This window comes from Aulostomus chinensis, chromosome 9 (genome assembly GCF_037954235.1).
Source record: "Aulostomus chinensis isolate RoL2024-O1b breed Wild chromosome 9, RoL_Achi_v1.0, whole genome shotgun sequence".
Classification (NCBI taxonomy): Eukaryota; Metazoa; Chordata; class Actinopteri; order Syngnathiformes; family Aulostomidae; genus Aulostomus; species Aulostomus chinensis.
Window position 1 is genome coordinate 16,055,993 of NC_141328.1, and position 27,317 is coordinate 16,083,309.

Sequence of the window (27,317 nt, forward strand, 5' to 3'; positions counted from 1 at the left end):
GGATAGACTGATCTTCAATTTCTGTGAAAAATTCAGTAGAAGACAGAAATCGTCTTCTCCTATGAACTGGATATGATCTTGTGTGATAACCCAGCTGTGCTTTTATATGCAATAATTCAGCTTTTACATGAATTCACATTTATCTAATATTTATTTATTTTTCCTGTGTCATTTTTTGGGCACGTATTTGTGAAACAATACATTATACCTCTCAACGATCATTTATTTGAATTCAACCTTCTGAGAAACTGGCAGGCAGACAACAGCCAAAAATGCTGCTTTTAACCTTTACTGTAAATCTTGTATTTTAAGCAAATAACCTATTAACTCAATGTTTAAAAAAAATTGGTTCAATTAATAAAAGATGTTGGTTAAATCAGGGTACTAGAGCATGTCCCGACCACGCTCTTCATACTTCAGCAGTTACAGACCCACACAAGCCTCGAGGAGGCAAATACACGCTGGCCAGCAGGGGGCACTGTTGCTTCAACATACTCAAGGACCTCGTTGACTACTTCCGGCTCGACTCAGCTTCCTTCCTTCCTCTACAATACAACATGGCGGCCCGCTTCACCCTTCTCTCCCCTGTGCTAGTCGGGGCACTGCGAGGCTTCACAACACCGGGAGCTCCGGTTACCGCCGTAAGAGTACGGTGTGTTTATACCGGGGCCGCGAAAGCTCCTGGAACGGTGATAGAGGAGTCCACGGAGGAATACAAATTCGTGGAGCGTCTCATCCCACCTTCAAGGGTTCCCGATCCGCCCAAGCATGCCAGTCGGACCCCTTCTGGTTGGACTCCACCAGCAGAATCTCCACCGACTCTACCTTACATGATCCGCCGCTCCCGAATGCACAACATCCCGGTGTACACCGACCTGACCAACAGCAACCGCAAGACCACGCTGGTGCGGAAGGTAGAGGGGGACATCTGGGCTCTGGAGAAGGACGTGAAGGAATACCTGAAGGAGTTGACGGGTATAGAGCTGCCCACACAGGTTAATGAGGTCACCAGGTGCCTTAAGGTCAAAGGTCATTTTGACAAGGAGCTGAAGGAATGGTTGGCCAGCAAAGGCTTCTGAATGACCCTCCTGAACCGGAACAGCAGGGAGACATGAACAGAACTGGCTGTGTTGTGGAGACAATATCAGGCCTTGTTGGAGGACCACCACCACATTGCAGCCTCCAAAGAGAAACTGTAAACTGTGTATACATTTGTGTAAAATAAATACTTCATGAAATCTACCATTCCAACTCGCAGCTAGTGCTTTTATTCCTGCTAGGAGCTGGGAGCTGTGTCATAAAAAAATCGACGATTTCTCCTGTTATTTACCTCCCGACAGGTTTTTCTTTACAAAGTTGGGCACTGCAGAACATGACAACTATAAATGCCACATATGAACCAGGCAGGTGTGTAGTGCCAATCGCATTTTTTATTAAATTGATAACAATATTAACTGACAATATCAACACATATGTTAAAGAATGAGTGAACAAAGGGAGTTGGAGGCAAAGGGAGGCTCACACCATTGTTTTAAAATATCCCAGTGACTTTCCCTAACATTTGGGAGACACGTGGAAGAAACGCAGCAGCTCAAGTGTTCAAAGCTGCACAGTTGGAACTCTTCCAACCATAGGACACGGGTTCTTGAACCGTGGCGTCGTCTAGTTAACATGGTTTTGAGGGGATTCTGACGCATCAGTGGTGAGGTTTCAACACTTAAAATGTACAGTGAGAAGTCTGCACGCGTGGCTGCAGCTTTTCAAGTTCTGAACCAATGTCATTTTCTGTCAAAATGCTCTGCAAAGGTTCAGACTTTGGTGTGTGAGCCTGAATGGAGTGAGGAAAAGAGCTCTGAAAGTTTCTGCTGAAACAGTGAGGGAAATTCAGAGCTGGAATGAGGACAAACACATCTGAGCCTCCTCGTGGTTTGTTCACTGAGGTTTTAGCCAACATCTGCCGGGCTGCTACCATCAGGGGTGAAGCCGGGCCACAAAGTCTCTGTATCGCCTGGTGAGTTCCTCCAATTTGTCAGCTGGAGAAAAGAGAAGCAGGAAACAAACCTTTTAACAAGATGCAGGTCATTTTCTCTGGAGGGACAAAGTACAAAGAAATAACTCTCTGAACATTTTGCGACAAATGTATTAGTTTAACAACAATCCTGTGAATGCTTCTTCCCTCTGACTCAAGCTGCATGGCAGCTGTGCGTCAGTTAAAGTCATAATTTATGATCATTTAAACCTGGGATGTACACAGAAAACCCCCCACCTTTCTGCAAATTCAATTTCTTTAAAAAGATAATTCACCTAAAAATGAAAATTCAGTCCTCATCTATTCACAATCATGCCGGTGGAAGGTTGGGTGAAGTTTTTTTGTAGTCCACAAAACACTGCTGGAGTTTGACAGGAAAAGGCGTTGTCTACCAAAAAGTACACGATAAAACCATAAAATTCCTCCGTACTGCTTGTCTGAAATAATCCAAGTGTTCTGAGGCTTCGACATGCCGTCATCGCTGACGCTGTGTTTAAAGCCTCATTAGAAACATCATGGCTGGGAGCTCCAGGCAGAAGGGAGCACGGCGGCTGAAAAAAGTGATGTTGGCACGTCGAGGCTTTGGGACACTTGGATAACTTCAGGCGAGCAGTGTGGAAGATTTTTATGGTTTTATTCAACTTCGCCCAACCTGCCACCGGCACGACGGCGATGATGACTGAACTTTCATGGGCGAACCATCCCTTTAAGACCTCTTTAATACCGCTTAGAATGAAGTTGACTGTTAACTTCACAGCCAGATCTGCTAAAATATGCCGCCATCGCAACTAAGCCTCACATACCGTAACTCCTGTTTTTGCACTGTTGACAGTAGATTCCAAAGCTTTAAATTCCATCGCTCCCAGCTTGAAAGATTTTTTTTTCCACCAACATCAGGCGTCAGGCTTAACTCAGTACTATGTGCAACAATCTGAGCCTGTCAGCAGTAAACAATAGCTAGTTTTATGCTGACAAATGTACAGTTGAAGTTTTGTGGCTTAATGAAACCACGCCAATGGTATGTTTGAATAAATCACTTAGGCCCAAAATGTGGGTTTAAAAAATATTGAAAAGTGTTGATCAGTGCTGCTGACACGTCCCTGGTGAACAGTTACAGAGAGCTAAATGGTCCATGTTTGTGTTGGAATATTCACTTACGTAAAGTGCGCTTCTCTCCGTGGCTCCAGTAGCGAGGCTGAGTCTGTAGCTGGTTCGCGTCCTCCCTCACACACACACATGCTTCTGATACTTCATTCAGCAACTCCAACTCCTGAAAAATGCAACACACTCCAGGGTTGATATGACGTGATCCTGCATGATCTTGTGTTCACTCAGACTTTTGCGTTAGTGTACGTACAGTATTACAGGCCAGCAGCAAGTCATGGACTCTCTGGAAGATCTCGGTGTCGGTGCTGAAGCTGGGGGGGTCTCGTTTGCAGCAAGTTCTCAAGTCCGATTCATACACGTGGCAGAAAGTAGCCGTCAGCTGCTGGAGGTCACGCGCCGCCACATGCAGCACCGTTGGAGAGTAGGCGCCGGGACTCGGCGCCTCATTTGTCAGGAACTCACACTGAGGCCAACAAAGACAGTACTTAGTAGTTTCTGCAGCTCCATGTTATCTGGTTTGTGCTGCTCGCTGAAGGATGAGCTCCATACCTCCGACTGCAGCTGCTCCAGCACGGAGCGAGTCGACTGTAGAAGCGCGGCAACATCAGAAGCATCACTTCTTCTTGGTTGATGGAGAGCTGGCTTGCTAGCTTTGTGTAAAGCCCTGTAATGTCAGGAGAGGAGACAGATGAAGATGCTTTCGCCGCTAGAGAACGGGAGAACAACACTGGAACAGCCCCTGAACTAGTACTGCATCATGCTTGTGTGCCTGTCACGGCGACCACCAACATCTTTTCACCTCAACCTTGAGTCCAAAGCGACCTCTGAGAAATATTTGAAGAAATTCCCTCAAGAGGTTCCAGGGATGAATGAGAATGCAGTGGATGGACAATCGGAAAATATAATGCCTCCTGAAATGATCTATTACTTTTGAGGGCGGGGGAACACATGCAGACCAGACGGATTTGACCTTTGGGTGTGTCTGTGTCATGCTATTGATTGACCTTAAAGCTTCCACGGCTACTTGCCTCTGCCCTGACTGTGAACCTTATTGTGTGATTTACTGCTAAATCATATCGGCACGTCATCAGTATCGCCAGATATTGGTCATTCTTAAAATATATCGGGTTTGGTCTGATGGCCAATATTTACAGGATAATTTTAAATGATTAAATTAGAATTAAAGATAAACTACTTTTAACAGTCGTGTTTTTAAGCATGTAAATATCATCTGAACTTGTTTTTTCATATAGACAATGTAAACAATAGTAAGTATAGGCATATCGGCAAAATTTTTTTAATTTCTGTGCATCCTGAATTTGTTTGGGGTTGGAGACTTTACTCCTCGACTGGAACTTTTCACATTCATTACAAATGATCCCTGTTCACACTGGACTGGTATTAGCATTGAAACTCCACGAACTGGTCATAATTGCAGGGGCTGCCTATAATCTTCCAAGACTTCAGCTTGTGAAGTAAAAGTTCCACTGCAATCTACCTGTAGGATACTTGAGATCTACACAGAAGCACGTTGCAAAAACAGCCTGAACCAAACATGACGGTGTAAAAATAAAAATCTGATTTCCTATATTAATCCACTTTCAATTAAAATGTGGAAAAATCTGTGGACATTCTGCATAGGTGGACATGTGTGTGTGTGTGTCTGTGTGCAATCCACGTTTACAAAGTTACAAATCCATGTATTCAAGACCTGCTTTGTGGTCACTACAGCACTTTTTTGAGGGGCTAAAGTAGCTCTTGCATCTGGTTGTGGATCATTTTAGCCCACTACTACGTCCTTATATTATTAACTTTAAATGAGTTTCATGGGGGCAGCACAGTGTCGCCTCACAGCAAGAAGGTTCCAGGTTCGAGTCCTGGCTCCATCACAGGATCTTTCTGTGTGAGTCTGCATGTTCTCCCTGTTCCTGTGTGGGTTCTCTCTGGTACTCCAGCTTCCTCCCACAGTCCAAAGACATCAAGAGAGGACGAGGCTGATTGATACTCTAAATTGACTGTAGGTGTGACTGTGAGTGTGAATGGTTGTCTGTCTGTAAGTGTTGGTCCTGTGATGGACTGGTGAACTGTCCAGGGTGAACCCTGCCTCCCGCCCGAAAGCCGCTGGGATAGGCTCCAGCCCCCCCACAACCCTTAACAGGAATAAGCAGAAGAAAACGTTTGGATGGATGGAGTTTCATGGGATATTGCCATGCAGCACACATACTTGATATTTGCAGGCCAAGGGTCAAATGTGGGAGTGAGCAGTTCCCTGAGGTGGGGCAGATTCTCAGCAGCAAAGAGCTTGTTCAGAAGGATCTCCTCTGCCGTGCAGGCCTCAGCTGAACTCCTGCAGCCTGGGACCACACTTAAGAGCTGCTGCAGGAAGTGAAGCTGCTCACAAGGACTTGCGTCACCCTGAAATCGGTTTGGCAAAAGAGACAAACCATACAATTTTTAGTTATTTATTGCAGTGAGGTGGCAATACAGATCACTTGTTAAAGAAATAAAAATGGAGTTGATTGCCAAGTTGAACCTGAATAAAAACATTTATCTGCTAATTATCTGCCAAATAAAGATGTTTGTCATTGGTTATTTACCAGTGTCGGAAATGTCTGTCTCATAATATTAGGAACCTATGCAGTGCTGTGGTGTCTGGAAAACCAACAAACTGGAGTTACTGGACTGTCATACAAATTCTTAATATTCATTTTCTTCCATTTAGATTAAACACATAACAAAACACTTTTTTTTTTTTTTTTTACAATTAAGTCTCTTAATTTTCAAAAAAATATATAAATGGATATACTATGGAGTTCCTCTTGCTGACATGTCAAGCGCCCTCTGGTGGACAAACTGTACAATGTCAACTCCAGGAATACCTGTTACTGCCCTGGTAGCAACTAATAGGAATCCACAATTAACAATATCAATGTTGACTCATTTTGATCACTTATTAAACATTTGAAACACATTTAAGGACAGGATTTATCAGTGGGTGTGTTGACACGTATATTACTGCATTTGTTTGTACCTGTCCTTCATCAACAAGCTATGAATGATTGTCACTTGGCCTCATCAAAACTGCAGTGGGAGAGATAGTAACACACAGCGCTGTGTCCATGAAATCCCACACCTTAGGAACTACTGGTCCTTGTGGGCAACAATAATGGGTTTTTAAACTTCTAATTATTGACTAAGAATAGATGTTCCTGACTAATCTGTCCAATCACAAACTAATTATAGCAGGGGTGGGCAACCATGTGCCATTGAGGGCCGTGTGTATGCAGGTTTTCCTTCCAACCAAACACTTTAACAGGTGATTCCACTGATTAACACATCTTCAGCCACAGTACAGTGTTAATCAGTGGAATCCAGGGGTGTCCAAACTGGTCCAGTGAGGGCCGGTGTGGCTGCAGGTTTTCATTCCAACCGAGCAAAAGCAACACCTGATTCTACTTAAATCAACTAAGCAGTGTCCACACAGCTCATTTGTTGGATCAGGTGTTGCTTTTGCTTGGTTGGAATGAAAACCTGCAGCCACACCGGCCCTCACTGGACCAGTTTGGACACCCCTGGTATAATCTATGCTCAGTAAACTACAAAGATGACATTTGACATTTTGAGCTCAAACAGACTATAATTCTTCAGATTCTGCACTTCTATGAGTTCTATTTAACTACACCAGTGAAGGCAACATCTCACCCTGATCAGGCCCAGGTTATCTTCTTTGCACAGCATCAGCTCCTGGCCTAGCGTAGCCATCTCTGTGTGAGGGGGGGGAAACATGCACAGCATCACCATTACATATTGTGTTCTAAACAAAACAAATATAAAACATAAGTCTCTGTGAAAGTTTTCTATCAAGGGACAAGATTGCTTAAAAGCCTTACAGAGATGAATATGAATATATATATATATATATAAAAAAAAATTTTACCTTTAGTCAGAATATCTGGGTCTTTGAGTTTCTTCTCTTTCAAAGCGGCAAAGTTTGGATTGATGCTATGGAGAGGTCACAGAGGTTATTTTAGCAGGTTAGCAGGAGGTTTATGTAGCATCATTAGCTAACACTAATACTAGGTGAGATCAGAGAGTTCAGACCTGCTGCAGATCCATGTCAGTATGTCGGTGCGGAGTTGCGAGGGGGTGCACAGGAGCTGCAGCATGCTGTCTGCTTCCTGCAGGTACAGACCATCCACCAGGGGACAGGACAACCTCTGGACCAAGACAGAGGAGATATTCAGCTTGAGGATTATAATGCCACGTGTTTATGCATAAACATAAAGCAGCAATGCGCTAAATGATTCATGGGGGAGTTTTATGGTTTTGGACTCACGGAGTGTTGAATAATGTTTTCTTTTGTTATTGAAGTAGATCTGATTTTGATATTTTGACAAGGTGATGAAAGCAATATTGGTATCATTTTGAATTACAGATATTTTATAAACTAAACTCCACACCTTCATAAAATGGCAAAAAGAACATAAGGTTCCTGTCAATATTCCTTATTTTTGCTTGCATTTTGTTGACCAGCATGATTGTTTATCTGAATGTCAAAGGCACCAAAACACGATAACATGCAAACGTCAGTTTCGCCCCCAAGCCATTGTAAAATTACAAACAGATTCTCTTCCTGGCTTCGCGAACATAAGTTGAATAAATTTAGGCTAAATTTCTACGGCCGAGCAATGCAGGCTAACGGGGATTTCAAATATTGGTGGGACTCACAACGTAGTTTCAGTACCCAATACAATGAGATATTCCGAAGACCAAACAGATAACACATGCTGTTCAATGGTATTCAAACTATTCCTCAGTTTTTTTCTCCCCCTTTTTACCTGTAAGGAAGCATAGATATGTTTTGCTAGCCCTTCCTCTTTCAAAGTATCCGCCATATTTGTCTTCGTCGTTAATTCTGCCGGATCACTAACAACTGTTTGATGTGCATGCTTCCACCTAGTGTACCGGAGGAGTAACATGGCTTTACGAAGAAGCCCGGTTTTAGACAGGAGACAAGCCTATCTCTACAATTCTACAATTCTACAATTTCATTTAGCAGACGCTTTTGTCCAAAGCGACGTACAACACAAGCAAGAATTTAGACCTAATTAAGGAAAAGTCCATAGTAAGCGCAAAAGTGCTTCAGTTGTGATTTGGTCACAGGTACTGCCATCTAGTGACAGAAGAAGTGTCGCCCCCCTCCCTCCATCTCGATATCAAGACAAACAATTGTCACTTCTGTTTTGAATTCATATTTTTTTCGTTGGTCAGTATTAAACATGGATACACCAATAACTTATTTTCCTTGCTGTCCTGTTAGTCGAGTCCGCAGCCGCCCCCGTGTTTTTGAATAATGCCAATTAAGTTAAGTCAGCTCATTATCGCATATGTAGAATGAGTACTTAATGGTTATTTCTACATTATTACATGAGTACTCTTTTCATCACCGCAACATTAAGTTGTCTGTTGAATTATTTCAGTCTTCTGTCAAAATATTACCCATCATATAGAGGGGCGGGAGGGGAAGGGCGGAGTAAGAACAGGAGGGTAGGTGGGGCAGGAGTGCTTCACCTTGCCTGCAATATGTGCAAAACTCAATTAAAAACAACAACAACAACAATAACAACAACAACAAACCCTATCTGGTACTCACCAGAGCAACCAAACGTGTCTGGTGGGAGAGAAAACTTAAATGTATTTTGGTTTTGCCCATCATTGATCCCATTTTTTTTTTTTTGTCCTGAGAGGTTGAGCTACATTTAATTTCTAACAGGTTGACTTGTGAATCCTTGGAAATATTAAGTGAAAGGGTCAGTTTTGGAAACATGAATGCATTAGCATTTGCAAGGAAAACACTTGAGCTTCAGTAGAAAAAGAGTTAAGAGCCATCTGTTAAAAAGAAAGATTGATGACAAACTCTCACAGAGGAGATGACGCTGTTGAAACCCAGCTAAGACTAACCAGCAATTTACAAGTCAAAGGCAAGAAGGGGGCCTGTAAAATTTGACGACAACCTGATGGTTATATTTTCATGTAATAAAATAGTGTTCTGGTAAAGCAGTAAACTTTCTCTTTCAGTACTCATATTCTCTCTGAACTGAGTCATGAAATGTCACGTATTACATATTAAGGTCTTCTTTATTATTTCAACAGAGATAATAGGTAGTAAAAGCACTATGTTACGTTCCTTGTGGCAACACAAGGAATTACACAAACAGCCAAGTGGAAAATTATAAGTGCAAGAATTATTTATTTCACAAAAATAGAAGTGATCAAAAGAACAAAAGTTGTGCACAAAGTGGGAGGGAAGGTAGGCCGTGAGGGGATTGTGCCAAACAAATTAACTTAAGATAACAAAACAAGGCCTAACTGAAATCTTCCTGAAACAAGAAACACAAGTAACAAAAGGCCTGCCTGTCTAACTAATAAAGGTTGTCAAAAACGTACAAGGATGGCACCAACCCATAAACTAGTGTGATGTACAAAAGAAGACTACGTGATGTAAGGTGTGTGGGGTACCCCAGTCTCACCTAAACCTACCACCTCCCACTTCCAAATAAGTTGACCTTACAAAGTGGTTTCTCAGAGTCTGTTGCTCAGCAGGCCGCCAGAGAGGGAGCCAGAACAAAGCAGGGGAGTGACTTATAAAGAGGCCTCCCTGTAACCAGCCAGGTGGAGGGGACACCAGGCTCCAATCAACTCCTCTCCCAGATGTCATGTGGGAGGGCAGAACAGGAAGCAGCCAGCGTCCTCCTGGATCTTCCTCCTAAGAGCAGGAGAGGGAGGAGGGAAACAGAGAGAGAGGGAGAAACCACGCAGGGGCTCACCTGAGCCAGCTCTACATGTCACACATGTAACACCCCCACCCATACATGGTCCAAACAAGGTTTGGACAGCCTCATTTTACAAACTCCCAAACAGAACGAGACAAGGCATCAGCAAGCACATTATCAGCCCCCTTCTTCTGCACAATCTCCAGATTGTAGTTTTGGATGATCAGTGACCATCGCATTAACCGCTGGTTCTGATTGTACATTCTGGGGGTTGTGATCGGTAAAAACCCGTACAGGTTTATCACTGGACAACAGGTAGACTTCAAAGTGTTGCTATGCATACAACATAGCAAAGGTCTCCTTCTCAATAGTTGAGTATTTGAGCTGATGTTTGTCAAATTTACGTGAAAAGTAACTTACAGGATGATCGATGCCACGTGCATCTTCCTGCAGAGGGACGGCGCCAGCTCCCACAGCACTGGCATCCACCTCCAGCTTAAACGGCACAGAAAAGATAGGAGCAGACAGGACAGGTTTACAAGCAAGCGTTTCAAACTCTCAAAAGAATGCTGGCACTCCGCCGAACAAGTGAAAGCTGTGGAAGGACTGGTCAGAGCAGTCAATGGAGCTGCCACTGATGAAAAGTTCTTACAAAAGCGGCGGTAGTAGCCAGCCATTCCTAAGAACTGGCGCAGCTCTCGCCTGGTGATTGGTACAGGGAATTCAGTGACAGCTGCAACTTTGGCATCCACTGGACACTCTTGACCCTGACCAACCCTCTGACCAAGATAGACAACGCTTCCTTTTCCTAACTATATAATTTGTATTAATATATGCGATCAAAATTATCATTGGTGCAAAAGTAAGAAACACTAACTGGAGCTATAAATCATAAAAACCTCTAAATGATGTTTATGTTCTTTGAAATGTAATCCCACTGATCTCACTCTTAAACCTAACTGTGCATGGTAACGTTGTGAAGATTATTTGTTCAAACAAAATGAAGACAAACATGATGTGTGTTATTTATCTGCAGAAGGTCAGTTAATAAAATAAACTAGTAAGAGCCACAGCTAACTTAAAAATAGGGGGTACACCTTAATAAAGTGCGTTAAATACTACTAGTACTAAATACTAAAATAAAGCTGATTTTTATTCTGAATAGCTGCCTCTAGAGGGAAGCATTATGCAGGACTACTGCGTTGCCTGCCGGAAATTTATTCGAGGAAGAAGAAGGACCACCAACCTGACGTAGTTTCCGGAAAAAATCCGTGATGTTATACGGCCGTTTGCGGCTAAATTTCAAGCTAGGGCCGCTTTTTGTTAATGTTTCAAGAGAGCAGCAGTCGGACGACGCCCCGTTCTCGTCACTGAACTGCTTTTATGTTCATGGTGTAACCGGAAGTCCGCCGAACGTTTCTACTCTCTTAAGATGAAGAAGAAAAGCTCTGTGAGGAAACGCCATGTGGTAGCATGGGTCAATAAAGCCGAGTGGGACCAAGTGCTGGAATATCTTTACTCCAAGGACCCAGCGTCCCAGAGGTATGCGCTTCACCGGATGTCAGCTTGGAAGGGCCGGTATGCTAACAGCACCCCGGTGGCGGTAGACTGCACAGCGGACCTGGTGAGGTGCCAGGTGCTGGACCGGTCTGGACAGCTGGAGGGACACGACCTTGTCCTGCTGTACGGAGCGGCACTGATGAGGTTCGTCAACTTGATCACTGAACGTCAACAAGGGAAAGTTGCCCGACAACTGAGGCGGCTGGCCGGGAACTTGAACATCCCAGAATGGATTGTAAACCTCAGGCATGACTTCACACACCGGAAGCTCCCCACGTTGAAATGGTGTCGTAAGGGATGCAAGGTTGTCCTGGAGTGGCTTCAGCAGGAGTACTGGTCCCGGCAGCTGGGCGGAGGGCCTAATGACGACTGGGAGTCCCAGTCGGATGGAGAAGATGAAGAGGTGGATCTGAAGCACCTGGAGGATAAACTCATCGCCAGGCAGAAAGAAGTGGAAGCTTACAAGAATGCACGGCAGCTCCTGATATCTTATGAAAGGGAGCAGTACCAGGCATGTGACCAGGGTCCTGAGGAGACCAGCTCCTGGCCTCCCCCCCTTGCTGACATGAGCTGGATACTAGGGGAGATCAAGCTGTTCTCTCTGGAGTCCTGTGATCTGCTGATTGATGTTTTCCTGGAAGATGGATTTCTAGTTCCTACTGCTGAACAACTGGAAACACTAGGCTGTGACACGTCTGACAACACCAGTCCCAGTGAACCCAGACTCCCTCAAACATTCCTTAGGTTCTGGCTGCCCCTCCTGAAGATGCTCAACTCTCCATCCTTTATTCTCCTCCTCTTGGAAAAGCTCTTTCTAGAACTGAAGGTTCTCTCAAGCGAGCCGTGTAGCCACAGAGCTTTCTACGTCTCTGCTTGGATCTCAGAAGTCCTACTTTGTAACAGCAACAAATTTGAATACCGCTTTGAAACGAAGGCTCAAAAGAAAGCAAGAATGAAGGACCGTATTTTTGTGAACCGCATCCAGCTGAGGTGGCAGCAGCTGCTTACTGCTTGTCTGGACGCTCCATGTGTCAGCACACCTCACCTGCTCCAGCTCATCTTGGATGACATGGAGCACCCTCTGCCTGCGGAGACCCAGCAGAGGCTGCTGCAGCTCTGTTCCATCTACACTCAGCCAACACACTGTGATACTTACCCTCCACCCGGGCAGAAACACCAGCCTATATACACGCTGGAGAGTTTGCACGAGAAGCTGCAGCGCTCCAGGTGTCACAGCCGTTCAGCCCCGATAAAATCTGAGAGGAGCAAGTCCACTCAGGAGAACAAATGGTCCGACGCTCAGGCTGAAAAAGCAAAGTTGCTGAGAGGTTCACCGTGGCAGGTGTGTGTTGATAAAGTTGTATGGAAGAACTGTCCTCTTGGTAAAGTCCCTGGACAGTCAGATGACCCATCATTCCTCATGATAGACAGCTACTCCACAATGACTGTGTTTGACCAGCCGGTGGAGGTAGAGAACGCCATACCGCACAACGTCCCCGGATCCTCGGCGTCGGCAAAAAGTGGCGACGGTCTTCTGTGGAACCACAGCGATATGAGCAAGCTGAAATCTGGACTGCAGCTTTTCTGAGTTCAAATGTTGCGAGACTGTGAAATACCAAGCTGCTTCTGGCGCTCTGGCGAAAGACATCAAAATACATTGTTGTTCAAATGCAGCTTTGATAGCATTGTAAATTGCAAATATTTGACTTCTGGAATATGACAAAATAAATGGGTTAAGAAACGAATCAGTGAATTATTCGTGAATGTAATCGACTTATTTGATGTGAAGCGACATCTGACATTTCATTCTGTGTTTGTGCAGGAACTTTAGTGTAGCAGATCCTTACTTGTGTCCGGTTGTTGTTAATCCTTTCCAACTATGTCACAAGTGGAATCTTTTATTTTAATCACATTTAATGCCAGTTACTGTTCACTGTTGTCAAAGGATTCAGGATTGTCACATATTCTTTCGCCCACTTACGATCAATAAAACCTTTCATATTAAAACGTCAGGAGGACTGTTGTTTATGCCACCAGTAGCAGTAGTGATATCTAACGTGCATTTCAATATGAAATAAGTTGAAAAAGTAAAATGTAAGAAATAGAATGAAATTGGTTATAGAGCGATGATGGGGATATTTAGGGATTAATAACTGATTCTCTGCTGTCATGGTCACAGGCTTAAATGTTTGAGCTCTAGTTATTTGTGGAGTGGAAACACTGGTACAAAAAAGGGAAGGAAACGAATGTTGGGCTTTAAATTGTTGCTGTTGATGTTATAAGAAACATTTTTTCTTGTATTGAAAAAAACAAGATTATTTTCTGTTGTTAAATTGTGTCCTGTACTTCAAATAGTATCAAGAAAAAAACAACTTGACATTTAGAAGATTAGCTAATTAGCAAATCAAACAGGAATGCAAATCAAAATCATTCACCACAGAATGAACAGTTTTTCCATTCTAGACCAGTTCAGCATTTTAGAACTGTACCAGGAGAATGTGTTTTTTTTCATAAACTTGTGTTCGGTCACGTCACAATCTGGGGGCGGCCGGAGTGAGAGGCGGGTTCACCCTGGTCGGGTCGTCACTCTGTCACAGGGCCATCAGGAGCAATTAGGAGCTCAGTACCTTGCTCAAGGATACTTCGACATGGTCACCGGGGGAAGTCAGGATAAAACCAGCAACCCCTCGATTGCTAGACGGCCATCTACCTCTGAGCCACGCCGCCCCTGATGCTTTTTTTTAGCCTTCAAAAGTTTTCTTTTTTTAATACAAGTCCAGATGTTTACAGGATGATGTGCATTCATGGGGTTCTGTGTATTTCAGCGTAAAAGGTGTGTGAAACCATCCCAAACCTGCTTTCCGAAAAAAAAAAAACGTTCTCCTTTAGAGCCGCTCCCTCTTTTGTAGAACAGACTTTATTAACAGCAGTCAATAATACAGCTCCATTAAAAAAAAAAACAACAACAAAAAAATAACAACAAGCCAGTCATTCTCACCAAAGGTGATGTTAAAATCATGATCATATACATTCAGCAGAGAACCACAACTGCACCACAGTCAGACATGAATCCAGGAATGGTCTACATACAGTACTCCAAGGTAGATCCAGCAGCAGTAGAACAGTGACGTGTGATTGGACTCAGAGAAGGACCTGCTTTTGGAGGTGTGATCCTGTTCCTACTGTGACCACATCCAGGTTTTCAATCTAGATCCCAAGTTGCAAGTTTGCTCAAGACACTTTGTATCTCGTGGGTTTGGTTCACACTGCAGTCGTAAGCATTTAAACACAAGGAATCCGATGGATGTTGACTGCGATATGAATGAAATTTTAGCCTGAATGTGACAGTATAATTCTTCTTCTTCTTTTTTTTAACGTTCACTTTTTTCATTTGTTTTTGCTTAAAAAAAAATTACAGTTTAGGCAGTTTAGGTTGATCACTTTTTTTTTTCCCGAAGTAAAATTCAAGCGATTTCTTTCCAAAACTTCGGCAATAACGCGAGGAAAGAAGGGCAGTTACAAAAAAAAAAACAACTTTTTAAAAAATTATAACACATTTTTCCAAACATTCTATTCATTTGAAATCCTATCACAGATGCTGTGTTGGATTTCTTGCGTTTAAATGCTCGTTTCTGCATTTAAATAAAAGTGAAGTTAAACACTTGGCTGAGGACACCCTAGGAAGACCCTTTGAGGAACCTGGACCCCAACTTGAGAACCCCTGATTTTAATGAGCTCAGCTCCTGCATGCCCTCATGATTCAACTCAGACATTCCTCAAATACGACCTTTCAAACGAGAATCTAAGGCTTTACACAATTAAAAAAATAATACAACCCTATGTGTCACTTCGGTGGCTGTTGTTTTAGAGATCAATAAACAACTAATTTGAGGTCTTTTTTTGTCTTTAAATAAGTGGCTTGTGATCCGCCGCTTCCTTGAGAAATTAGCCCATGCAACTTGAGTTTGGCACTGAGGAGACGTCTCACGCAACAGCGAGACGTCCGAAAGGAATAATGCCCCATCTAATAAGAAACGGAAAAATATCTGTGGGGTACTTGGTCTACTTAACGCATTTTTTTTTTTTTTTGTGTGTGATTCACAAAACATAAACATACAACAAATTCATATGTATACACCACTTCAAGTCTCAAAATACCAAAATTAAAATATTACAAGGAAAACAACAATGAGGGCACACTGTCAATCATCAGAAACATTAGCTATGTGTCTTTGTCATGCTGGTTTACTTTTGTAAACTGGAATATTAGTAAATAGGTGTTGGTTTATGGTCAGTGTCTTTTGGTTGATATTAGAATGGGCTGGAGTGGAAAACCAGTGAGATCGCTCTTTGGACGTCAGAGGTCATTTTCACCTGTGTATGACAAAGATAGACTTGGACTCGTGTCATGAAAACGTATGCATAGCAAAAGGGAAAACGCTTGAATCGATCGACTAGTCGCCTAAATGATAACCAATCTCAGTTGGTCATTGAAAGATTTAACGGACTGCTTGAGTTAAAGCTTCCATCATTTTTTGAAAACCAGAAATAATAAAAGTAATAATAATAATAATAATAATGATAAATAAAACAACATCCGTCCACCCACAGCCTTGGTCACTAGCTGTAGTTCTAGTATCACCAAATATGAGCGAGAGAAATAAACTTGATGTAAGTGAGCTCAAACTAGAACTTCCTCTTTAAAACAGCATCATCTCCATTAAGTGATATTACAAGCACGCACGCACGCACACACACACGCACGCACACGCACACACACACACACACACACACACAGAATGTCCGATGCTTTCAGCTCTTCCAGTCTGCTTTTGAGGACTAAAGGATGACGAGCACCACTCCATCAGCTGAAGGCTCAGCCATGTGCAGACTATCATGCTACATTAACATGTTAGCATGTTATACAAAGCTATAGAAAAAACGGATGAACTGTGTATATGTGATGCATCGAGAGATATTTGTTTGGCCCGTTCTATTACCCCCCCCCCCCCCCACGCCCCCCCCTCCACTGGACAAACTGATTGGCTCTTAGTAGCTCCAGGAGCTGAATGAATAGAGAAAAGAGGAGGCAGAGAGAGGAGATGATGGATGACAACAGCTAAGCGAGAGCCAAGATGGGGCGAAGGTTCACAAGGCCAGCTGCCTTGTACAGGTGGTGGTTGGTGGAAGAGGGGCTCCAGCCTCTGCTGGGATGTTGGCTCCAGCTGTGGGCTTGGACTCAGGACCTGGTGTGCTCCAGACATCTCACTTCTCTCTGTAGTACAGCAGGAACATCTTCAGAGGCTCAGGCAGTGGCAGGCCCAGTATCCTCTCCCTCAGGACGTTCACAGCTGGCTGTGGTCGCAGCAGCTCCCCTGTCTCCTTCTCCTCCTCCTCTGGCTCCTCCTCTTCATCCTCTTCCTCCACCGTCTCCTCCTCTTCCACAACTACTGCTCCGGTCCCTCTACCAGCCCTCCGGCTCCCCCTCATCTGCCGCCGGGGCTCCCTCTCCCCTCCCTCCTCCTCATCTTCCACCCTCCCTCCCTGGTTATTGTTGCTGTCCAGAGGTGCCGGGCCGATCCCGCTGCTGGCCACCACCTGACGAGTTGCTAGGACAAGAGCATTGCAGTGGCGCCTGTGGACCCGGCGGCGTTTGAAGCGAGGGCCATACTTATGAAGCCCCGCCACTGCCAGACCTCGGCCCACACTGAACGAGGAGCCACGACCACGTGACTGACTTTCAGCCCCATCAGTGCTCACCCGGAGGGTGTGGCGGATGCAAATACGAGCCAGCTCCTGTAACGTCCGTACCTCATACCTCGCTGCAAGACCATAAAACAACAAAGTAGAGATCAAAATATGAGGACGAAATATTCAAGAATGGTGGTTCTTCATCTTCCTAACACATGTGGAGGTTTAGCTCATAGGTGGCTCTTCTCAGTTTGTTACAGCCACAACTGTGTGCGACAGGCTGGTGCTGCTGCTTCTGGTGTTGTTACACAATCTATTGTTTTTGCTCAACACCAGTCAGTGGAAACACAACTCAAACACGTTTGTATTTTTGTGACATTTCTACACTTCACTTAAAATACTCCTAAGTCAACGCTTGAGAAGTATTCACATAGTATCTTTGCTTCACTCTCAACTCTGGCTTTACTCTCTACTACAGATGAGGGGTCTTATTTATAACAAAATAAAAAAAGAAATAAAAAGGAAATTAGAAAACAGGCCTGATGTTGTGACAGCACTTTCATCTTCCTGTAGTTTTAGTGTGTTAGAACATTGAAGCCAGCCACTAGTTGTTGCCGTGACTCAACGTGACCAACCACTGACCAGCCAGCTGCTGTCGTTCATTCATAAGCTGCTTTACATTTTCCATTTAGGGGTGAACATGGGCATGTTGAGGGCTGGATTTCACACTTGCACAGGTTTTGTTGTTTTTTTTTGCTGTACCCCTTCTTTTTGTGAGTGTGTGTATACTTTTAGTAAGAATGTATAACCCCAGATATGTCATTTTAAAGTCAAAATGCTACCTTGGGAGTGTAATATTTCATCCTCCACCTCCATCTTTAACAGTAATCCTGTCTAAATGGAGCTTCAGATGGAAAGAACATATATTTTTGAGTATTTGTACATTCACAATGACTGAAATGAAACTCACGCAGTGGGACTGTCCTGGGTTTGCCATTGGTGCTGTGTTTAGGAAGCACAAGAGGAGCAAAGGACACCGAAATGATCTTCTTGGTCTCCCAGCTGTTGGGCCCTGTGCGCGTGATCTTAGTCAACTGGAAAAAAAAAAATACAGTAGGAGGTATATAGAATATACGCCCCCCCTCCGAGGTGTCTGCTTCTCAGTTGATATTGATATTGATAATATTCAATGGCTTTGCATTTAGAATCCAAATTATCAGTGCGTGTGATGAAATAAAAAGCATCAAGGCAAGACAAAAAAATGCAAATCAAAGCCAGTAGGCCTGACTGGATGAGTCAAGAAAGCGGCTACAATGTAAAAATCACCAACCTTTTCCTCCAGAGGCATCACCAGGATGCCTCCCACCTTGAGCAGGTTCTTCATGTAGTCCTCGTGTTCCTTCTGCAACCCGGCGCCACAGTACACCCTGTCATACTGACGGCTCTCCGGAGGGATTTCCAGGCAGTTGCCCACGACAAAAGACGGCTCACAGAACTCGAATCTGAACATCAGACACAGCAGCGTTTAAACACACTTGGGGAGAGCTAGCAAACGTACCTGATACATTTGGATACCGACTTATCAAAGCTGTCGCTGGTTTTGATGAAGGAGTCAAGCTTCTGGTACGCATATTCGATAACATCTGCATGTAATTCAATCCCGTGATTCACTCCGAATGGTCCTGGAACAGATGGCACACACGACTTGTAATTCAAATAGATATTCAGAGACCACTTGCATGAACACAGAGCTCTTCGTAACAACCTGCCCAGACCAGTCAGCACATCCACCACATCTTAACGACATTTCTTAGGTCATTCACTATAAATTGGTGATGAAAACAGAGAAAAACTTTCTTAAAGGAAGCACTTTTAGGGTGAAATAGCACTTTAAACACAACAAATTCAAATGAAAAAAAAACAACACCTTACTAATTACCATACTGTTTTGAATGTAAGACGACCATTTTTTTTGGATGTCTTGAAAAGGAAAAAAAAACAAACATATATATATATATCATATTCAAAACAGTACGGTACTGCATTTATAACACAGTGATGTGCCAGTGACAACTGTGGGCTCTAACTAATAACATTACTGGGAAAGCAAAAGCAAAACTAGAAACACGCTTCAATTCACATTGCAGACCACTGTTATACAAGGTTTGGACTTATGTTTGTTGAACTGTTTCTGCATTTCCTAAAACACATCATTAGCATGTTGCGTTATCCATCTGCTGGCACACGTCAACACAGACACAGCTGTAAAAGGTGAATATGAGCCAATGTATCCAACAGAGTCTTGTCCTTCAGGCTGCCACATGCCACAAGCTGGCTGACCAAAGACAAACCGAATCGCCTACCCAAGATTAGGCCGACCATGGTGCTGAGGTAACCGGTCCCACTGCCCAGGTTGAGGAAGGAGAGACCAGGGTGGAGATCCAAAGCCTCCATCACCTCAGAGTAGATACATGGAGCAGAGAGGTGGATGTTTCCATGCCGCCATGCTAAGTCCTACAAACAACAAGAACGATGTTTACATGCTTCAAAATCATTCACAACATCAACTATGTGATGCTAATTCAGGTGACGTCACAGACCTTGTAAGCATTGTCCCGGTACTCATCTAGGTAATAGTCGGCGCGGTCGATAGCTCGGAAAGCCCGCTCCACCAGGTCTGAGCGGATGTAGTAAGCCTCCTTCAAGTTGTCAATCAGGTCATCGTTGTCCTCCCCGGCACTCACTGCTCCACCCATGTTGACTGAAGACAAGCACACAGTTGACAATCATACAACAGAACAAGTCTATGGTAATCAGGTGGCACAATGACACACACACACACACACACACACACACGCATTTCAATTACATCTGCTCTGACAATTCGCTCTCAAAGATTGTTGCTTCACCATTGCTGGTAAAGATAGAAAACAAACTCTGAACATCCATCGTCCATCTGATGATTTGGTTGTTTGTTTTTCAACTGCTTCTTAACTTTTTTTACTTCAGGGGCGCTCAAAGTGGGTCCTCAAATGAATGAGGAATTGTTTACCTTCACTTAAAATGTACTTATCCCACTTTAAAATATATAATTTTAATAATTACAACTGGAGTTTTATCGTGATTTGTCCATTTTTTGGACCCAATTTTCTGGTAATTTTGTTAGTTTTTAACTTCCCGCCTAAACATAATCTTTTCCCTGTGTTTTTAAAGCAACAGGATTTGTCACAAATTACTAACTTACTTTACAAACTTGATTTCCAATTCAGAAACTTTTATCTATTAAGTACTTATCAATTATCATTTTGGAGAGCCTGATCAGTGATGCTGGTTCAATGAAATGTGTGTGAATGCAGCCTCAACCCAAATTCCTCTCCAGCTCTCTCTCTCTCTCTCGCCCATATATATATATACACACATATAAGGGTTCCAGAAGACAAAAGTCACAATAAAAGGGGGTCAGTGTCTTCTTAAGAGCAGCCTGTAGACATTCCACAATGAATGAATGAAAAACTTTGAAAATACCTGAAGTATATGATGGAACTGATGAATTGACCTATCCTTTTCAATAAACCACTGAATCCTGTGAAATCTTTGAATCCAGAGGGAAAACAGTTGTGCTGGTGTGTGGCAGGCAAACAGAAAAGGAGTGTAGGTGTGAATGAAGCTGTTGAGGCTGTGGTCATAGCGGTGTTAAAAACAACACCAGAGGGCAGTGCCAAGGGACACAGATCACAGGGTGAGGCAACCAGCCAGGACCAAATGGGCCAAATGAATCTAAATATGCCTGCTCCTCCTGCCTTGGTCAAGTTGTATAGAGAACAAACAGTATTCCTTGTATGATAGAAAGATTTGTATTTTGGAATCCAGCAGTGAGATTTCGTCGTTTCCGAATTGTTCCTTTCTCTGGCATGCTAGCTCAGGTGGGCTCACACGGGGGCGCTGTGACTTATCTTTCCACATACTATCTGGTTTAGTGGGGTACTAAGATACACACTTCCTGCTGAACCCTGCCATTTGATGCCCCACAATTCATGCGCAAATTCATTGAAATATCAGTCGCGTCAGTTCCTTTCATAACATGCTTTTTATCGCCAGAGAAAAGTCTAGCCATGACACGTAAATTCAAGCAGCTTTCATTTCCCCGCATTCGTCCAGGAAAGTGTTGCGGCGGTTATTTGCGCCACGCAGGTGATCCCAACGATGAACAATGACATTACTGCGCTAAAGCTCGGATTACCAGCCGGTATAGACGACAAAAACTCATAGTACACGTATAAAAGGCTGTCTCGGGATGACAAGGTCACACCAAATAACAGTAACTGCATTTTCTTCCTCGCTGAAAGAGAGAAGAAAGATCGAGACAAGCGTGTTAACAGCTAAAGCTAACAGTGGAAGAGCCCGCAAATCTCCCTCTGCTCCTCCACCGAGCCCTGCTCGAGCTAAAGCTAGCGCTCACCTGGTTACTGAGACGACTGGTATTCTCTGTCTTTGCTTCCTAGTTAGTGTTCAGCCTTTTGTTGTTGAAGTCAGTCTGGAACACACCACTGCTGGATGTAAACATTCGGCCAGCTGACGCTCTGACGTCATACGTAATGCACGTAAGAGAACGGCTAGAGGAGGATGGATGGCCTACATTCCCCATTTAGCCCGCACCAGCACGTGTCACCTTTTAAAACTAAAGCAAATATTGAATAATGACATTAGTATTTCTGTCTTTGTACAGTATTGGAGTAATTTTAAGTTGCATGTCAGCGAACTTCATAGTGTGTGATTTTAAAAGGTTTGTTTAGTGTAGGAATTTTTCAACAAGTCACCATTAATCAATCAGAAGGACCCACAGAGTATATGAATTGCGCTGTTCAAAATCCGGAGAGGACACCTTCCAGTTGGTTCAAAAGAATTTATTCAGATTAACAGAAAAGAATACAGAGCTTTGGAGATCATCTTGCCCTATCCTGGAGTCAGCATACGCAGATGCGTCGTCCCTGGCGTTGGGGCAAGAAGTCCAACGATCTAACTATCTTCTCCAGTTTTTATGTGTTACAGGGGAGGTGCTTATGTGATCGCTTCTGCGTGCAAGTGTGTATTTTTGATCTTCATGTCTGTTGCAGGATCTTCTGTCTGACCCCATGCCAGTCCCTTCTGGTCCATCGTGGCCTTGTTGTTGCAGCTGTGAAGATTAAAACCTCTTTCCAATTTACGGCCATGCTCTTATCTTTCACGGCCTCATCCCACCATAGAAATTCTTGTGGACTCTGTTCTGACTTAATTGGCTTGAGGGAGTGATGCTAGCATGAGCTACACTCCCGCTATTCCCTGTTGTGACCTTTTCACCTGTCCACTCTAAACAGTCTGGTCTGTGCTTCACTGCTGATAGTAAGTGTTTTTCTGTTGTCTTATATCTTGGAATGTCTATCTGTGTTGTCTCCAGTATTTATAAGTTCCTTCCTAGAGTCGCAATGGCACCAACTAATCCTGGTGCTTTGGAGATTTGTGGGACCCCTCTGTAAAACACCTTTTACTACTTCCAGATGTTCACGAGGTCAAATAAGGTGACTTGCAGCTAAGTCATTGATTCTACCTGGGATGCATGAGCAGGAGATCCCGGTACCGCTACTAACACTAAAGAAATACATTGATGAACTAAATACAGTGTTGGAACCTTTCCTACCTCTTTGGGAACTGCCACAGAAACATCTTTATTACAACTGCCTTGTGTGTCCTACACTCTATTTTAAGTGAATGTATGTATAAATTTAACTACAGTTTAAGCAAATATATATAAATTTGTCTACATTAGTGATAACTAGCTTGGTTTATCCATTTTATGGCATTTAAAAATAACATGCATAGGCTTTTGATTGTAAGGTGATTTTAGGCGTCCCGGTCCCTCTCCGTGGACTCACAGTAATTCTAGAATGATTTTATTATTTTTATACGTACATTTTTTTTTCTATCAAACCAACATTTTGACTTTTTCAGTCTCTGATTTTATTATTTGCAAAGGCTAAAGTTAACTTTCCCCAGAATAATAACTATTTTAGTCATCCTCAAATATAATGATCATGATAATATAAAAACCTTGCATATACATATTAAACAATTTTGGGACCAATATGGACCCATGTGGGACTCCACAAGAATTATTTTAACAAGCTGATTTGTCTTGCCCGATTTGCAGAAACCATTGTCTGTTGAACTCTTCAGTTATTTTAGCCCCAGCTGTCTTAAACCATTCAATACATATATATATATAAATATATATATATATATATATATATATATATATATATATATATACACATACATACACATATATATATACACACATATATACACACACACACACACACATATATATATATATATATATATATATATATATATATATATATATATATATATACGGGGACGAGGCTGATTGATACTCTAAATTGACTGTAGGTGTGACTGTGAGTGTGAATGGTTGTCTGTCTCTATGTGTTGGTCCTGTGATGGACTGGTGACCTGTCCAGGGTGAACCCTGCCTCTTTCCCGTAGCTGCTGGGTTAGGCTCCAGCCCCCCCGCGACCCTTAATGTAGGAATAAGTGGAAGAAAGTGGATGGATGAAATACTTAGTTACATCAATACTTTTATTGAAACTTGAGTCAATGAAGTTTAATTTCTTTGCTTTTGTTTCAGTAAAAATCAAAATTTCTCCCCAAGATGGAATACAAGCATATTGGCTTGTATGAATAATGGGTTCTTCCAATTTGACGGTAGTTTCTGAGTCTGAGATGTGATCTCTGCTGCTTGGTATGCAACATGATACAGATTAAATGTGCTCTGAAGTTTTGTCCGGTTACTTCGTCATCATATGTAACCTCAACAATGTTCAAATGAAACCTGAGCGATTGCAAGGTTAAAAAAAAAAAAAACCCAGACATAATGATCACATAAAACAACAAATATCTTGTATTAGCTTATTTTGCTGAAGTGCAAGACACGCATCACATAGTCACAGGTTTGCAAATACATTTCTAACATCTCAAGAGTGGAAGCTCCACTACCTTACACCAAAACTAGATCAACCTGCGGGACCGAACCCCTGTAAAACCCAAGCTCTTCATACTAACTTCTCTTCAGGCCAGAGCCATAAGAATAACAGACCCCCCCCCCCCCCCCAAAGTAGGTGATTGGTCTTTTATTAGCACAAACAAAATTTCAGTGAAATTATGGGAAATCAAGTGACTATGGATCTTGCCACTTCAAGGGCTGCAGGCGCCCTGCGATGAGCCACTGTAGGTCAAGAAAATCCACTTCAAGTTTATGAGGTCACATGGTCAAGTATATTGTTACGACTGTACAGAAAAAAGGTTTATTTGTATCGATGAAACATATCCTATGTAAAACATAAAATGGATAAAATCTCAAAGAAATCATACATATATACATTGGATGACATGCAGACGGATATAGTAGTTTCTCTGTTTCCATGTACAGGTGAATATTGTTTATTAAAATTAATATCTCAACCTGTGACATTAGGAAGGGTTCTCTATCAAACCAGTATGAAGATGAGGAGCATTTTCAGCAACTGATACCTCCGTCAATGGTCATATTTCTCTAAAATAAGATAGACATGAAACGTGATGCTGCAGAGTATTAATTACTATCTCTTCATTATTAGAAAAGGCACACGCATCATATATACAGAATTATTTCGTTTTCAGACAAATGCTTATCGTTTCCCAAAGTAGCAGATCTATTTCCTCTATACTAATATACCTATATAACCTCTGACCAGAACACCTCCCCGATGGATACTCCAGAACGATGACGGTGGAGGTCGACATCCACAAACAGATAATTCAGCTCAGTTTGAAAACAAAAAGTACTGTCGCTCTAAGATTATATTTTTAAATAAATTTTCATAGTTTTTTCCTCCATTGCCAAATCTAATTTTGTGAAATACTGATCTTCATTCGATTTTTTTTTAAAGAAACTTAATTTACCCTGTTTGTCACCACACATAATTTTGCTCTACAAAATCCATCAGAAGCACATTACTGCCAGTGAAATGGCATCTCCCTTCATCAACGCACTAATAATCTGTGTCATTATGACAGACGACAGTAAATTAGAGTTTCTTTACGTCATTAATCACTGAACGTCCAGCCGAATAAACATGTCTTGTCCAAAGGAATAAAACTATTTATGACAGTAATGTGGTGTTTTATTCATATTTAGGACCGGAGAGAACTGCTTCAAATCTTTTAAATAAACAGTGTAAACATTTATATAGTGAGAATGTTTGGATGAGCCAAACGACACTTTTTGGTTGAAGTATTACCATAATAGGCGGCACGGTGGTGCAGTGGTCGGCACTGTCGCCTCACGGCAAGAAGGTTTTGGGTTCGAGTCCCGGCTCCAGCACAGGATCTTTCTGTGTGGAGTCTGCATGTTCTCCCTGTTCCTGTGTGGGTTCTCTCTGGTACTCCAGCTTCCTCCCACAGTCCAAAGACATCAAGAGGGGACGAGGCTGATTGATACTCTAAATTGACTGTAGGTGTGACTGTGAGTGTGAATGGTTGTCTGTCTCTATGTGTTGGTCCTGCGAAGGACTAGTGACCCGTCCAGGGGGAACCCCGCCTCTCGCCTGAAAGTTGCTGAGATAGGCTCCAGCCCCCCCCCCTTAACAGGATAAGCAGAGAACAAAATGGATGAATGGACTACCTTGATAAATATGGAAAAAGTAGAATCAGTTTTGCTCATCATGACAGGATTTCACGAGAAAGCGGAACTGAGAAAATGAGTAGTGAATCATAGAACATCACACAGTACTGAGAGAAGACAGGGATGTAACATAAAGACATAAAGCTGCATGGCGTCCTTTTTCTACAATATGCAGGTTCCCTCTTTTGCCCAGCAGAGGTCAGTGATGTTCAACACAACAGTTACATGTAACTGCATGTTAACAACATACTCAGGTCCCCCATTTTGTACAGCAGTCATGAAGGCAGTGTGTTATCTGACTGCTCAGCCATGCATATGGTGTATCATTGCACATGAAATGTACTTTAATAGGGTCCCAGTTCACTTATTCATGAGAGTTGATATGGTAATGGAGGATTCATCATTTCTCACCATTATGAACACACACACACACACACACACACACACACACACACACACACACACACACACACACACATCCTTTTATTACTATATGTGTGGGGATTATCACTGGCATAATGCTTTTCCATCTCCTCACCCTAATCAGAGGAATCGCAACTGAATGCCTAATCCCAACCAAAACCTAAATCTGCTCCTAAAACTAACTCTTAAAACTTGCTAGGTTCCCACAAAGCTGGCTGACCCTGCTCCAAGTTTACTCATAGTTCATGTAACCGTCACTCCAGGGGATATTACACTGACTCATGTCGATTTTCTTACAGCAAGTCCTCACTGCAAATTATAATGATTTACATTGTGAGAACCTGCTTTATTTCCCCATGAGAATATGGAGTTACTTTTGTAGCTCATCTGCATTGTTTTATAATCCAGAAAAATATCATCAGACAGCAAAAGGACTCTTTTAACTGTACTGCAAATACAAAATTAGTTTCACAATTCCAAACTTGTGTGCAAATTCAGAATTTTTCAGATCCAGAGTCCCACACTGAACGATGTGTAACAAGTCTGTTTCGGCCAGCCATTACCAAAGTTACTCTGACAGGCCAATAAACTTACTCTGAGGGTGTGTTCACAGCTATAGTTTGTTTGCTTCCGTCTGGTCGGTTTGTTGTGTTTCCCCCTTGTTACTCTAGGTTTACGCACGTAGAAATCCAAGCGATCCCAAATGCATCACTACAAACCACATTAGGTGATGAAAGTATCCATGCAAGCTTATTAAACCCAACAGAAGAAAAAGAATGTGAGAACATTCAATGTGTTCCTTCGTCAGAAGTCTCTGGGGCGGAAGCAAGAGAGTAAACTGATGTGTGAAAGGAGTGTTTGGTCTATTAGGCTGGTAGTTGGAACTGACTCAACAAGGTCTCAACTCACTTGCTTGGTCTGTTTTTGACGAGCGCCCGAGAACGATTGCTGCGTTCACACTTTAACAAATTGTTACAAAGAGCAAAATGAACCAGAGTTTGATTCAGACGAACTA

General features: G+C 42.7%; 4 protein-coding genes across 6 annotated transcripts; 2 read left to right on the top strand and 2 right to left on the bottom strand.

The window, feature by feature from the left end:
- The first annotated feature begins 523 nt into the window (after positions 1–523).
- On the top strand, positions 524–1,243 carry mrpl49 (mitochondrial ribosomal protein L49). Its single transcript, XM_086212688.1, has one exon. The coding sequence runs from the start codon at positions 558–560 to the stop codon at positions 1,077–1,079; it is 522 nt and encodes a 173-aa protein (XP_086068814.1). The 5' UTR covers positions 524–557; the 3' UTR covers positions 1,080–1,243.
- Positions 1,244–1,420: 177 nt separating this feature from the next.
- Positions 1,421–9,688, bottom strand: haus7 (HAUS augmin-like complex, subunit 7). Of its 3 annotated transcripts, none has more exons than XM_086212691.1 (9): positions 9,667–9,688; positions 7,238–7,353; positions 7,074–7,138; positions 6,839–6,900; positions 5,361–5,551; positions 3,686–3,800; positions 3,387–3,599; positions 3,188–3,299; positions 1,421–2,033 (listed from the first exon to the last, which is right to left on the bottom strand). In XM_086212691.1, exons 2-9 carry the CDS (start codon positions 7,300–7,302, stop codon positions 1,972–1,974), a joined length of 885 nt encoding a protein of 294 aa, XP_086068817.1. In that variant the 5' UTR covers positions 7,303–7,353; positions 9,667–9,688; the 3' UTR covers positions 1,421–1,971. The 3 variants fall into 3 exon arrangements, with proteins under 3 accessions (XP_086068817.1, XP_086068815.1, XP_086068816.1); XM_086212689.1 differs by lacking the exon at positions 9,667–9,688 and adding an exon at positions 7,975–8,093; XM_086212690.1 differs by lacking the exon at positions 9,667–9,688 and adding an exon at positions 7,865–7,970.
- A 1,471-nt stretch (positions 9,689–11,159) lies between these two features.
- Positions 11,160–13,474, top strand: las1l (LAS1 like ribosome biogenesis factor). Its single transcript, XM_086212692.1, has one exon. It carries the CDS (start codon positions 11,342–11,344, stop codon positions 13,055–13,057), a length of 1,716 nt encoding a protein of 571 aa, XP_086068818.1. The 5' UTR covers positions 11,160–11,341; the 3' UTR covers positions 13,058–13,474.
- Positions 13,475–16,503: 3,029 nt separating this feature from the next.
- Positions 16,504–21,771, bottom strand: LOC147256060 (protein-L-isoaspartate O-methyltransferase domain-containing protein 2-like). Its single transcript, XM_086212693.1, has 7 exons — positions 21,620–21,771; positions 19,761–19,921; positions 19,524–19,674; positions 18,740–18,842; positions 18,491–18,662; positions 18,131–18,254; positions 16,504–17,291 (listed from the first exon to the last, which is right to left on the bottom strand). The coding sequence occupies exons 2-7, from the start codon at positions 19,914–19,916 to the stop codon at positions 16,735–16,737; spliced, it is 1,263 nt and encodes a 420-aa protein (XP_086068819.1). The 5' UTR covers positions 19,917–19,921; positions 21,620–21,771; the 3' UTR covers positions 16,504–16,734.
- Between the last annotated feature and the right edge of the window lie 5,546 nt (positions 21,772–27,317).